The sequence below is a fragment of the Cricetulus griseus genome, chromosome 5 (assembly GCF_003668045.3).
Source record: "Cricetulus griseus strain 17A/GY chromosome 5, alternate assembly CriGri-PICRH-1.0, whole genome shotgun sequence".
Classification (NCBI taxonomy): Eukaryota; Metazoa; Chordata; class Mammalia; order Rodentia; family Cricetidae; genus Cricetulus; species Cricetulus griseus.
In genome coordinates, this window is record NC_048598.1 from 60,641,767 (window position 1) to 60,655,746 (window position 13,980).

The window sequence follows — 13,980 nt, forward strand, 5'->3', positions numbered from 1 at the left end:
TTTGGCAAATATGCATAAAATAATCAGTCATGTAGATGTTGCTAATATATCACTTATAAAGTAGATAATGACAATCTAAGACTAGCTTTATTTTATAAGATACAAGTTTAACATAAGATTTATAATTATTGATGTTATAAAATCCTTGTTTATCATAAGCTTTAAAAAGTTATAAAAATAACAACTCATTCCCATCCTCTATTAATTCCTATGTTCATTTTTGGTAAAACTTTACAGTATTGTTCCAATGTACTATCAAATTAAGATGAATAATATACTTACTTCAAAAACATGATCGGATGTGTACATAATCAATATGATTAAAAATAATATGATCAATAGCTTAATAGAGGGAACTAGAATGTAGTTACACATAAAGTCCTAAGGGTAAGTCTGTACATACATCTTGGGAAAATATTCGATCTCTAGCTCTCTGGTATTCTTCTTCTCTTTCTTCTATAGATTTGCTTCTCCTGTCATCTTTTAAACGTATTCTCATCTAAAGAGGCAAAAACAATTATTAGGAAAATGAACTATTAGTATAATTGATATAATTAAAAGAATGGAGCTTTTTTTCTCAAGATTACCTGGCTATCGTCTTTGTCAAAGCTGGAATTATCTCTCTTAAGGATGTATCGTTTTTGAAAGTCTTCACCCCTATCATCCTTAATATGTTCATTAAATTTCTGATCAGGTCTGCAAAAAAAGAAACAAGACAAAGGGACAAAAAAATTTAATGTACAGTATTTATAGAAAAGTGAAATAATAATTTATACAAGTTAATAAAAAGTAATATTGCTATTTATCAGTCCTGCTTAAGATACACTACTATTATCTCACTTCACAGTAAGATTTTCAGGAGAAAACACTATTTTAGAGGATAGTGTAAAGGCTTTTTTAAAAACAGCATAGGCTCTGGGTTTAAGTTTAGCTTTTTAATACAGTACCGGTTTTAAAATATACATAAGTACTTAATCCTTTTCTTCCAATTTTTTCCATGTGTTAGATGGGAATTATATAATGCATCTACCTTACAGGGTTGTTCTAAAGTTGAAATGAATAGTAAAGGAAGAGCACCCAGTAGAACTCTGTCATTACAGTAAATACTGAGGTAACTGACCTCAAGAAGTTAAAGCACCTGTGAAAAAGTCAAAGGATTAACACATGACTAAACCACAGTTGGAGACCATGGGTCAGACCCCAAGGCTGATATCCTGTCTATGCATGGACCAAGAATTGTATCACATGCATAAAATGGAAGCAATCAAGTATTTTGGACTGAATTAACTAAAATTTAAGAGACTTCAGGGCATGGCTTTGTTTTATACTAACTAAAACAGGTTAGAAAAGGTAAGCTCTTATGTAGAGATTAACACTGAAACTAAGGCAATGACTGTGAAGTTTAGTATGTATTCTGTAGCATATTGTTTTTTTTTTTTTTCAGATTACAAATGCTGCAAGTTTTACTAAGACCTGGAAGACAGATAAATGATTATGAACTTTAGACATTAACCTTATGTTAAAATTGACCACTGCTAATATATTCTCAGCTTCAACAGTTAATTCAACCAGTATTCTGTGACTTATTACCATTTTATATTGGAATTACTCTTTTAAAATATAACATTATTATATAACATTTAATGCATCTAGAAAAATTTAATGAATTCCCTATACAGTTATATATATATAAATTATATATTATACATGCTTATATAAGTAATAGAATATATTTTAAGTATAGTTTAAATATGTATTTATACATGTATAATATATGTACATATATTATAAGCAATATGAGAATACATTTTATTTCTTTGAGACAATGTCTCACTGTATAGCTCTGGCTAGCTCAGAACCTGTTTTGTAGACCAGGCTGACCTTTAACTCCCAGAGTCTGCCTGACTTTGCTTCCTGAGTGCCGGGATTAAAGGTGTACATCACTATGCCTGGCAATCAATAAATTTTAATCATAAACCCAAGCAATGACATTTCAGCAAGCCAAGACCAGATATTTCATTATAAACAAATCCAAAAAACATGGATAAATATTTGTTGCAATCTAGCGAATAATTTTTCTTTCTGTGTTATGGTCTCACTGTGTGTAACTTTGGCTGGTCTGGAACATGCAATGTAGACCAGGGTGACCTCAATTTCACAGAGATCCCCCTGCCTCTATCCACTACGTCTTAGGATTAAAGTCATGTGCCACCACACTTAGCTCAATCTACCAAATTTTTGATAAACCACTATAGCTGACTCCTGTACATTATATAAAAAGAGATTTAAAGATGAGGATTATCTAAGCAAGATGAAAAAAATATGTATTGTAAAATGATGAGTGAAACAAAGCAGATAAAAAAAAAATCCATACCAAAGTAAAGGAGAAGGTAAGAGCACAATGATTCAGGACCAAAATGATGAGAAGTCTGTTTTCTTTAGGAATTTAAAGGTTATGTATTTAGTACTGACCATGACAGTATGCCATTTGTCATATTATTGCTTCATTTACTATTATTACCTATAGCTATAGCTGTGAAAAGTCACATTTTCTTATTTGAGGTATCTGTATTTAGGACTCTTATTCTAAAGTGAACTCTGGGGTTTAACCAAGGCCCTGGCAACTTTTCTAAGAACAGCTGGATTCCCACACAAAATATGGCAGGCATTTCAGCTAACCTTAAGACTGTCTTACCTCTTTCTTTTAAAGATGCCTGAATTTACTGCCCTGCAATCGGCAACTTCCCGCTCCATTGAGACACCCCAGTGGACACCCGGTTGTTGACATCCACAACACCACTGGTTCAAGGCTGGAGCGGGTAATCTCCCTATGAGGAAAAGGTAAGTTTGTTTTTATTCAATGTGGAGCAGATCTCTAAGGTTTTCTGATTTACAACCTTCTTCAGATCCCAGAAGATATAAAGTAAGAATACAGTGTAACTTCAATGATCTGAAAGTTATAATTACAATAACCCATAATTCATAAATATCTCTGCTTGGCTAAATTTTGATTACCTTTACAAACAAAACCCTAAAACTTTTCTGACATCATAGAATTCAAATAACTGAAGTTACACTGTATTGAAAACCTTAGAGAGTTGTCAGTCAAAATGTTAGTCAAAATGCCTGCTAATGTTCATGTGTTTGGGCATCCAGCAGCTCTGAGTAATGTTGAAAGGTACTGGTTAAAGACAGTAAAGTTCTAGCCACTTTGTTTCACCTATATCTTAGTGAATACTGTCCTACATTAGACACTATATAATTAACAGGGAAAAGATTGATAAAAGATGTTTCTATAAGATTCATGGATAGACATGATTAAATTAAATCAGATTTTTATATTCTAATAATCCTCAGGGACTAATGAGGATTTTCCATCCAAGACAACTACTTTTATTAATTTTTATTATAGGAATAATCATTTAAAATATGAAAATCACCTATTTAGTTGACAAAAGACTATCTGAAATTGGTGAGCATCAATTTTGCTTTGGCAAGTAATATGGTAGCTATACTGGCAAAGGCCATGATAATTGAAGGGACTAGGTGAATTAAATATAACCATTTAAAATGAATGATACATAGACAAGACTCTGAGAGATAACTGACCTGAGGAAAGGCAGAAATAATAATGAAGTGAAGAATGAAACTGATTGATACTTATCATCTTAGGTCCCTTTCTACCATAAATGAAAATGATACAGAGAATACTTATGTACCATGTGTGTTGGCACAGGCCTATAATCCCAGTGTTACAGAGAATGAGAGTACAGGACTTTTTTTTTGTAACTCAAGGGATTGAGCCCAGATCCTTGAGCACTGCTAGACATGTGTTACACTACTGAGTTGTAAGCCCAGTCTTTTAAATGGCCTTTAAAAGGCAATTACTTTTAAAACAAAGGGCTCCTTCTAACAATTTAAAAATTTTCCTCAGCAATCAGATATGGCCCAAGAAAGGAACAGCAGTATGGAAGACACCACACTAAGCAGGAGTTCCAGTTTCTTTGGATTTGAGGTAGAAAAGGGAAAACAAAACAAAACGAAAAAGCCCAAACAAACCAACAAAACAAAACGGTATTTTGGAAATGATAATAAAGTGGTAGACTGATATGAGGGTGTCAAAATCTCCACAATGCCTTTTCTTTTTATAATTATTTAAACAAAATTTCCTGAAGGTGGCCATGGATACCTAAATTAACTTTAAAAATTCATTATGAGAGTGGCTGTCACACATGGCTGATAATATGTCCTCCGATGTTGTGTTATTGTTGTTGTGCCTAACACAAGACTCATCTTCCTTGTCTGAATCCAGGTATGCATTTTGTTCCTAGCGAGATAAATGTACTTTGTGGCTCTATCACACAAAGTTATCATGGAGTTTACCACAAATGCAAGGTGCTGTAGGAAGGCAAGTATTAGTCCACAGGACATAATTTGGATACTTACATTCTTGTGTTGCTAGTTTTGTTCACTATGACAGACTTTCCACTCTGATCAACATTGTGGTCTAATCCAAAGTAGGCAGCCACTCTGTGTAACAGCATCCTGTGGTAAGATGTCATTGGGGGAAACTTCTTACGTGGGGACCTGAAGGAAGACAACACCTAATTTAGTTATGTCAAGGAGAATTATAATGACAATTTCTTTTCTTGTTAAATGTCAGAACTTACTCATTATTACCAATGAAATCTAAAATTTCTTGTTCCAATTTCAGCAGCATCATTCTGTCCCTGAAAGAAAGTATGGAGATTCTTACATGTAAAACTTAGCACGAAGTAATGATAAAACGTCAACAGGTTGTGAATTTTACATATCTACTTTCCCCCTAGAAACAACAGAAATATCACAATCTTGATGCTAGTGTATTTATAAGCTTCCTAAAATAGAAAAGTTAAGAGAATGAAAGATGATTTTTTTTTTTCAGTGTAACCTGTTAGGTAGAGTTTTCCATATACACTAATGTGGACAGGGCAGTGTACATTCTAAGAGCCAACTATGTTACCTTAGCTCCACAGAAACAGTGCTCTAAAGAACATGAGATGCTATTGATAGTAATGAATACTCCTGAGGCAATTCAATGCTCTGTATTCCTCATTCTGTAAGTTGCCATTATGTATTTTTAAGATTTGTGAGAAAATTTCTTATAAAATCAAAATGAAGCAAAGGCATTCACTATCTATAATGAATCAGTACTCAAGTGCATATCTCCATGCATTCCTTTGAGTGACTAGGATCTTATTCAGGGCACTTAGGCTGTAACAAGTCAACGGAATCATTCCTACTGGTTCTTTTTGTTTTGAGACAGGGTTTCTCTGTATAACAGCCCTGGCTGTCCAAGAATCCCTCTGTAGACCAGGCTGGCTTGAACTCACAGAGATCCGCCTGCCCCTGCTTCCAAGTACTGGGATTAAAGGCATGCGCCACCACTGCCTGGTTCATCTTAGTTCATATACACTGAAAATACGGCTTTAGGGTTTTCCTCCCCCAACTGCAGATTTCATGTCAGGTGGGAAACAAAACAAAAAAATCTCACAGAAACTTAAAGCTAGAAATAGCTTTCAGACTGTCTTCTAAAGATTTTAAGATCATGAAAGTAAGGCCCAAGGAGTTCTCTGAAATAAATACTACAGAGAAGAACTTCCTAAAACTTAACACAAGAGCTGGTATCTGCTTCTTGGATCACCCAAATGTCTGTGCATCAATATTGAGTTTGATCCTCCCCATGCACTGCAAAACAAGTCCCATAAAACTGAATGATATCTTTTAGAGTAAAACTGAATAATACATTTTAGTCTATTCATTTATTCAACAAAAAAAAAAAATATATATATATGTATTTCAAAAAGAGAAAACTATGCTTATAATAGTTCAGCAATTTCAAACCCAAATCCAAAGAGTTCATTTTTAAGCAAATTCTAGTAATATTCAATTTTGCCCTCTGAGCTGATTCTTTCTTGCTATTCCTCATCTTAATAAAAGGGACCACCTTCTATTTACTGTGGTATGACAGAATGAGAATTTAAGGTTGATTACATCCTATGTGTCTGTGTGTGACAGGAAAGTTTGAGAGAGAAGTATGTATACACATGTGTCCATGTACACATGTGGGCGTGCACATATAGAAATGCATGATCAGAGTGAATTCAAGCTGGGTTGTCTTTCTTTATGACTTTTTAAGTTGTTGTTGTTGTTGTTATTATTATTTTTAGACAGTCTTTCACTGAACATGAAGCTCAGATTTGTTAGGCTGGCTAGTGAGCCCCTAAGATTATCCAGTGTCCACACCTCCCAGCACTGGGATTATACGAATGCCCAGTTTTCTTTCTTTTACTTTTAAAGAAGACTTTATGACAAGCATGGTGACACTCCTTTAATTCCAGCACTCGGGAGGCAGAGACAGGCAGATCTCTGTGAGTTTGAGGTCAGAGTGGTCTATGGAGTGAGTTTTGGGATAACCAGGGCTACACAGAGAAACCCTGTAATGAAAAACAAACCAACAAAAAAGATTTTGTATGTATGTGTTTGTATGAATGCAAGTCTGTGGAGGCTCTTGGAAGCCAGAAGGGGTACTGGGGCAAGTGACTGAAAGCAGACCTATTTGAATCCTGGGAACCAAACTCTTGTCCCACCAATTGCTCTTAACCACTGTAGCACCTAAGCTTAGTTTTTCACAAGAGTGATGAGATTCAAATGTTGCTGGTCATGTTTATGTGGCAAATACTTTACTTACTGAGAAATCTCTCCAGCCCCCCCCCCCTTTTTTTCCTATTATTCCCCAACCCCCTTCTTTTAAAAGACAAGATCTTACTGACATGTCTAAGCTGGCTTTGGACTCAAGTTGAGATCCAGATAGTTCCTGAATTTGTCATTTTCCTGCCCCAGCCCCCACTTGAGTAGCTGGTATTGCAGGCCTGTATCATCAGGCCCAAATTGTTTTCCTGTTGTCTGCTTTTAAAGATTGAGTCTTGGTTATGTAATCCTGCCTACCTTTAAATTTAAAGAGTCTCCTACCTTAGCCTCCTAAATTCTCACACATCACTGAATCCCACATCATCCTCAATGTAATTCTCCTATTGAGTTAGTCATTGCTGCAATTTATCTACCATCTTTGGTTCCACTTCTACATGCCTGTGTCCCCAGAAATCAGGATCTCAACATTTTCCTTGTTCTGGCCTAATGTGTTCTATATGGAGCATGCATATTAGTCCTATGTGGAGCATGCATATTAGTCTTGTAGAATACTTATGTAATCCTTTGGTTGAATCTGTGAGACGTTTCCCATTGCTCTTAGAATTCAAATTCTGTAATATTCTTAGAAGATGGGCATGAGTTGGGGTTTATTTCCAGATGAACTCAGAAAATTCTCACTGTTCGTTCAGGACTACCTCCGTTCTACCTTGTTCCTTAAGTAACTCTTGGACTACCTTGTTCCTTAAGAGGTTTGCTTAGAGCATCCTTTTATATTCTCTTAATACTCTCTCGTTCATATTTTAAAACCATGCATCGTCGTTATCACTATATAAATACATGGATTATATATAATATTCAGTTCTAAAAAATTATAATTTGCATGGGATAAATAAATATTTCATAAAGTCCTTACATAATCTTCCATTAAATTTGAGGAAAAGATAAGAGGACTTTTTCTTCCATAGAATCTCCCCCATGAAATAGACTTATCTGCTTAACTGTTGTCTTCTTTTTCTTTAAATTTTTAATACTTATTTATGTGATGCATTTTGCCTGCAGGTGTATCTGTACACCATGTTTGTACCTGGTGCCTGTGGAGGACAGAAGTTACAAAATCCTGTTGAACTGGAGTTAGGGGCTCCAGCCCCTAGATCCTCTTTTTCATCTGAACTTGTGGAGTCAAATTACTTTGAAATGATGTAATTTTCAGTAATTTTTCCATTTTATAAGCTGTCTTACTAAAAAGACAGAAACTATGAAGCACCAGTTTATTTAATAGAATTCAGAGTAGTGTACTTAAATTGGTTTTCTGTATAGAAAATAAATAGCTGATAGAAGATATTTCAAATGTTCTTTGAGCTGAATGTGCCACAATTAGAGGGAAAAAATGAAATCTAACAATTCTATAAACCACTGGTAGAAAGTCAGGGTTTTCTTACCTAAAATGGTAACCTATATATTGCAGGTAATTTTTATATCATTTTCATATTCAATTATTTTAAACTAACTTTCCCCAATGTTAATAGAATGTATTAGAAACATAAGGATCAGTAAGTTTCCTAAGGTCTTAATTTTATACACTTGGCTTTTTATTCACTGTAGTAGTACAAGATCCTAAATTTTCAAATTTATAAACAAAGGTTGTAAGTATTTTGGTAATAGACATAAGCTAAAAAATGAACTAGTATATGCTACTGTTAAACCCATAAAAACAAGGATTTCAATCAGAATGACATAAAACTACTTAAAGATAAAAGAAGGAGCAATAATATGTGGGTTTTCAGTGTTCTAGTCATTGTTAAGAGAACTATCTTTAGAGATAGTATGGCAATTTAACAACCAGAAAACAAAAATGTTAAAAAAAAGAGATAAGATAAACAGAAAAAAAAAAAAAGTTCCCTCAGGTTATTTCCCACTCAATGCTTCATGCCCCCGTTAAGCTTCTGCACCATGTGAGAAAGAGTGATGTAACATAGCCGGGCGTTGGTGGCGCACACCTCTAATCCCAGCACTTAGGAGGCAGAGGAAGGTGGATCTCTGTGAGTTCCAGGCCAGCCTGGTCTACAGAGCCAGTGCCAGAATAGGCTCCAAAGCTGCACAGAGAAACCCTGCCTCGAAAAACAAAACAAAACAAAAGAGTGATATAACATTACTCTAATCAAAGTTATTTTCTAGGAGTACATTACAAAAACACTGAACTAAACATGAGCAAACCCAAATTACTTAAAAAAAAAAAAATCACGCCTTTAATCCCAGCACTCGGGAGGCAGAAGCAGAGGCAGGCGGATCTCTGTGAGTTTGAGACCAGCCTGGTCTCCAGAGCGAGTGCTAGGATAGGCTCCAAAGCTACACAGAGAAACCCTGTCTCAAAACCCCAAAAAATCCCTTACCAAAATTTATGGTTTTGTTCCCTCCTCCATTAGTTTACACAATATAGCTACCTATTGTATTTATTAAACTCAGATGTTGCAATCTGGTTCAGTAGTTCAGAGTACTGGCCCCTCTACCACAGGACCCAGATTCAATTCCCAGAACCCACATGGCAGCTCATAACTGACTGTAACTCCAGTTCCAGGATATCTAACACCCTCATGCAGAAATACATGTAAGCAAAAACACCAATGGACATGAAATTAAAAAAAGAAAAAGAAAACATTTAAACTCAAATGTGGCTATAAAACCAACAAGGTATAAAGTTATGTAAATAAATGTAACTCTCACAAACACAGTTTCACATTCCTTGCTTTACATGTATAATGACTAGCTAGTAAGGCCACTAAAAATACTTCTTGCAAACAGAAATTCTAGATACTTCATTATTTACCAGTTCAAATTAAGTTTAATAGTCTGAGAATTAAAACAAGAGATGATTTAATGATGATGTAAAGGAACAAAACTGAGGAACTGGGGATATAGCTCAGTTTACTATGCATGAGACCCATAATTCAATCCCCAGAACTGCTAAAAATAAAAAATAAAAATATAGTGCTAGTAAAATAATTCAGTAGGTAAAAGAGCTTGTTGCCATTAGGCCTGGTTGGATCCATGTGATGGAAGGAGAGAACCAACTCAAACAAGTTGTCATGTGACCTACACATAGCTGCAATGTGACACACACACACACACACACACACACACACACACACACACACACACACACCGATCAATCCATCAATCCATCAATCCATCAATCAATCAATCAATCAATCAATCAATGTTTTAGCTGGAAAAATATATTTAGCATCTAGTAGAATTCTCTAGGACATACTCAATCCTGAAACCTTTAGTGGAAATCTGCTGTACTTAATTAATAGTTATCAAGTACTAATCATCTCCTTCATTAAGAGTTCAGCCACTTAACAGAAAGTTAAATTTCTATGACACAATGACATTAGTAATAACTTATACATCAGGCATTAAATAAATTATTCACCCATTCATTAGCTTACATAAAATTCCATATACAGAAGAAAAAGCACAGATAAAGCTGCAATATGGGTGAGCACTGGAAACTATATGAAATGAAGACCATGTATTTGGTAAGTTGATTAAAATGATGGTCCAGAAGAGGAAAAAACACAGGGATAGAAAACACATTAGAAATTCGGGGGTAATTATTAATTTTATTAATAACACAGTGACAGCTAAAGAAAGGGTGCCTTTTTTAAAATTGAAGAAAAAGCTCTAAAAACTTTCTTTGATAACTATAAACACCCGTGAATATATTAAAAACATTAAACCACACATTAAAAAGGACAAGCAGATAATTCAAAAAGCTGTTATATTTGTAAATGAAAACAGAATCACATGAAAATGAAAATAGAAAATGTCTCTTGCTGAGTTTTGTTGTGTTGTTTTCGATAAATGTTAAGGGGAAAGTTTTACCCATTTGGATCTTACTCAGACTAGCTATATATTTCCTAGCTTCCTATATATTTCTGAGTCCACTCAGTTCTGCAGGAAAAAAAATGTAAAGTAGCCAGCAGCTTTCTAATTTCCCATTCTAATAGGATACTTGGATACATCTATTTATCTCTTGTTTTATCTTCTGTGAAACTGTTGTATTGATGTAGAAGAAACTGAAAATGATAGAATTAATGTAATAAAAATAAAGGATTTACCAATAGATTTGTCTAGGAGACATTAAATCACACAAAGTAGAATTTAGAATTTAGCTAACTAAGGGAACACTGTCCCTCCAAACACCCCAAAGGTAAGCAGTCTGTTAGATAAGCAATTTTTTTGTTTTGTTTTGTTTTGAGACAGGATTTCTCTGTATTGCTATGGAGCCTGTTCTGGAACTCACTTTGTAGACCATGGTTTGGAACTCACAGAGATCTGCCTGCCTCTGCCTCCCAAGTGCTGGAATTAAAGGTGTGGGTCACCAACACCCAGCTAGATAAGCAAAATTTATGATGGATACAGATGCTTATTTACCAGGACTGACCACCACTGAGGCCCATCATCAAAGAGCATTCCTCTAACAGTGGTTCTCAACCTGTGAAATCTGACCCCTTTGGGGTCAAAGGACCCTTTCATAGAGGTCACATATCAGATATCCTGCATATCAGATATTTACATAAAACTCCTAACAGTATCAAATTTACAGTTATGAAGTAGCAACAAAAATAATTTCATGGTTGGGGGTCACTACAGCTCGAGGAACTGTATTGAAGGTGGAAGCGTTAGGAAGGTTGAGAACCACTGGTCTAAACAGGAAGCTCAAGGGAGCAGTACAAGGGCATAGTCACTGTTAAGTCCTGGCCTCCCATAAAGACCCCAGCTCTTTTCTTGAGAAAAGCATAATTCTACAAGATATACAAGACGACCCCAGGTAATAACTATTTGAAAGAACAACAATGGTGTACTTAAGAAATAATTCTAGCAATATCTTTGCTGTGTAAATCTCCCATCTAACTAAGTGGTCAGACTCGGAGTCTCCTGTCTCTGTTTAAGCTGTTTAAAGTGAAACTTGGGGTTGGGACCAAAGAGATTTAAGGATGACAGCATGCAAGAATGCATAAGTTTAATTTGTATATAAGTTAGTAAAATCTGCTATTCAAGGCCGGCTCCTTTGGGCATTAGTCACAGCCAGAGTCAAGGGTTTTGTTTTTCTTTTTTTTAGTAAAGAGCTTTTCTTTTTTAATTTCTTCCCAGTGATTTCTTACTGGGAAGGCAGATTATTTCTAACACTCTGGCTGACATCTAGGCCAAATATCCTCAGGATTCTTCTGTCAGATTTTGAGATCAAGTCTTTCCATTTACTTTTAAATTTAGTATTTTAAGATAATTTTGTCCTTATCATTTATTTAAATATCTCTGGGTAATCTTACCTCCAATAAGCTTTATCTTTACTGAGAACTTCACAATCTGTAACTCAATGCTGATGCATTCCCTTGATAAGTGAGCCTTTTAATTGTCCCATCCTGTTCTATTTTTGCCTGCCTGTTCACTCTCAGTTGCAAGACTAGCTTTAGCTCAGTGAGAAACCTACATGCTATTCTCAGTAGCATTCCATATTCAAATAATCATCAATTCCCAATTTGATTATTTCCTGAACAACTTTCAAACCTAACTTCCTGGCTCTGCCCTCATACTAGGGATTGTAATGATATACTATTTATGATTTATTGAAGTTTGCCTGAGGATTCAGAAAGCCTGCGCTTGAGGTGAGAACTAGTGGAAGTTTATAAAATAAACAAGAAAGAACAAAATGTATTCATAAAGAGTTGAATATACAGAGTTCTTATTTGGATGGAAGATGGTATAGAAAGATACTCATGATTAAATCTCTCTCTTAATGACAACTCAATTGATGACCTTCTATTTCTGAAAATTCCTAAAGAATAGGAATGATCTGCACATCATTATAACATGCATAATGCAAAGATATTTATATACCTGCATTTAACAGACCAACATCTTAGTCCTAAGAAACTAAAATGTTTGTTATATTGCATATAGCTACAATCTTAACCTAATATTCAAACTCAATAATGAAAACATATATAGTAAGATTATGGTACTCTAGAAACAATGTAAACCTTATAAATTTAATTTTTACCTGGGATTGTTTTTTAATGTATTTACTAAAAATTCATGTAGATCTATGCCAGTTGAATCAGTGTATTCTTGACTGGAATCTAAAAAACAACAACACAAAAACCCAGTATAAAGTTGTTTGAACACAAATCCCTTCCCCCTTTGTACATTATGTCTATCTTAAGTAAAATAAGATGCCCCATGAAGAAGAAGAAAAAGAAAAAAGACACAAGTAGGAAAATGAAATTTTTGAAGGCAGATGACCACTATTCTTCAACTTGCATATAATTTTCAGTACATGGGCTAATATAACTACATGAACATATATATTCTTAAATTTAATGTCAGACTAAATTTACCCTGATTTCTGGAATGATCCTCAGGTACTCATCATATTCTCATGTTCAAAGCATGTTTCCTTATTTCTGTCTGTAGTAAATTTAAAAAGCTCAATTCATTTGAACGTATGTAAGTAGAAACAATAACTTGGAAGAATTTTAGTTCGAAAATTATTTAATACTGGTCAACACAACAGAGTTTATAAACTAATAGACCATTTTTATTGACCTGTAGTGCTCAATAATGAAGATCCTTAAAACTTTCTATGAAGATATATTCTGGGGCTTCCAACAATATTCTTAATATGACATCAGTTGTTTGCATTGAACCAATATAGCACAAACTCTGATTCTAGCATTTGAACATGAGTGAGACTGGAAAGAGATTTTGATGACGATTCTTCTTAGTAACTGAGATTTATGTAAATGGTTGGAGAATCTTAACATTATACATAATCATGATATGCCAAATGAGTACATATTACATCATTCCTCCAGTTTGCTATGCTCTTTTCAATATAGAGATGTGACATGTGTTATTCAAGGGGCAAAAAATTATTCATAATGAAAATAAACTTTTATCCAAAAAATAAAAAATAAATTACTAACCTCTTGATAACATTTTTCTGGGCAACTTATCACTGGCTTTTTCTTTATCTGTTTCATCTTTTGAGGGCTTTTCCTCTTTTTCAAATGATTGTGTTAACTGGATTTGAATTTTTTCCTGTTGGAAGGAAAAATTAGTTACTCCATGAAAATATAAACTAATTCAATATTAAGTAATAGCATTTCTTGAGTAACTCAAAACTGTATGAAGGACAAAGTGTACAAGAAATTTTCATTTTATCCAATTAAAGCTTCTAAATTAGAAATCAACTTAAGCCGGGTGTAGTGTCACACGCCTTTTAAT

At 34.4% G+C, this 13,980-nt stretch overlaps 1 protein-coding gene across 8 annotated transcripts in view; it reads right to left on the reverse strand.

Annotated features, from left to right (window-relative positions):
- The window catches only part of R3hdm1 (R3H domain containing 1), a 129,058-nt gene that overhangs the window by 61,849 nt on the left and 53,229 nt on the right, over positions 1-13,980 (reverse strand). For 7 of the 8 annotated variants that reach the window (XM_027417747.2, XM_027417742.2, XM_027417743.2 and 4 more), the window contains 6 exons: positions 13,680-13,794; positions 12,755-12,833; positions 4,671-4,730; positions 4,447-4,587; positions 588-696; positions 404-499 (listed from right to left, as the gene is read on the reverse strand). In XM_027417747.2, coding sequence (XP_027273548.1) covers positions 404-499; positions 588-696; positions 4,447-4,587; positions 4,671-4,730; positions 12,755-12,833; positions 13,680-13,794 — 600 coding nt within the window. Of the gene's footprint in view, positions 1-403; positions 500-587; positions 697-2,695; positions 2,829-4,446; positions 4,588-4,670; positions 4,731-12,754; positions 12,834-13,679; positions 13,795-13,980 lie in introns of those variants that run through there. The other variant, XM_027417751.2, reaches the window with a different exon arrangement.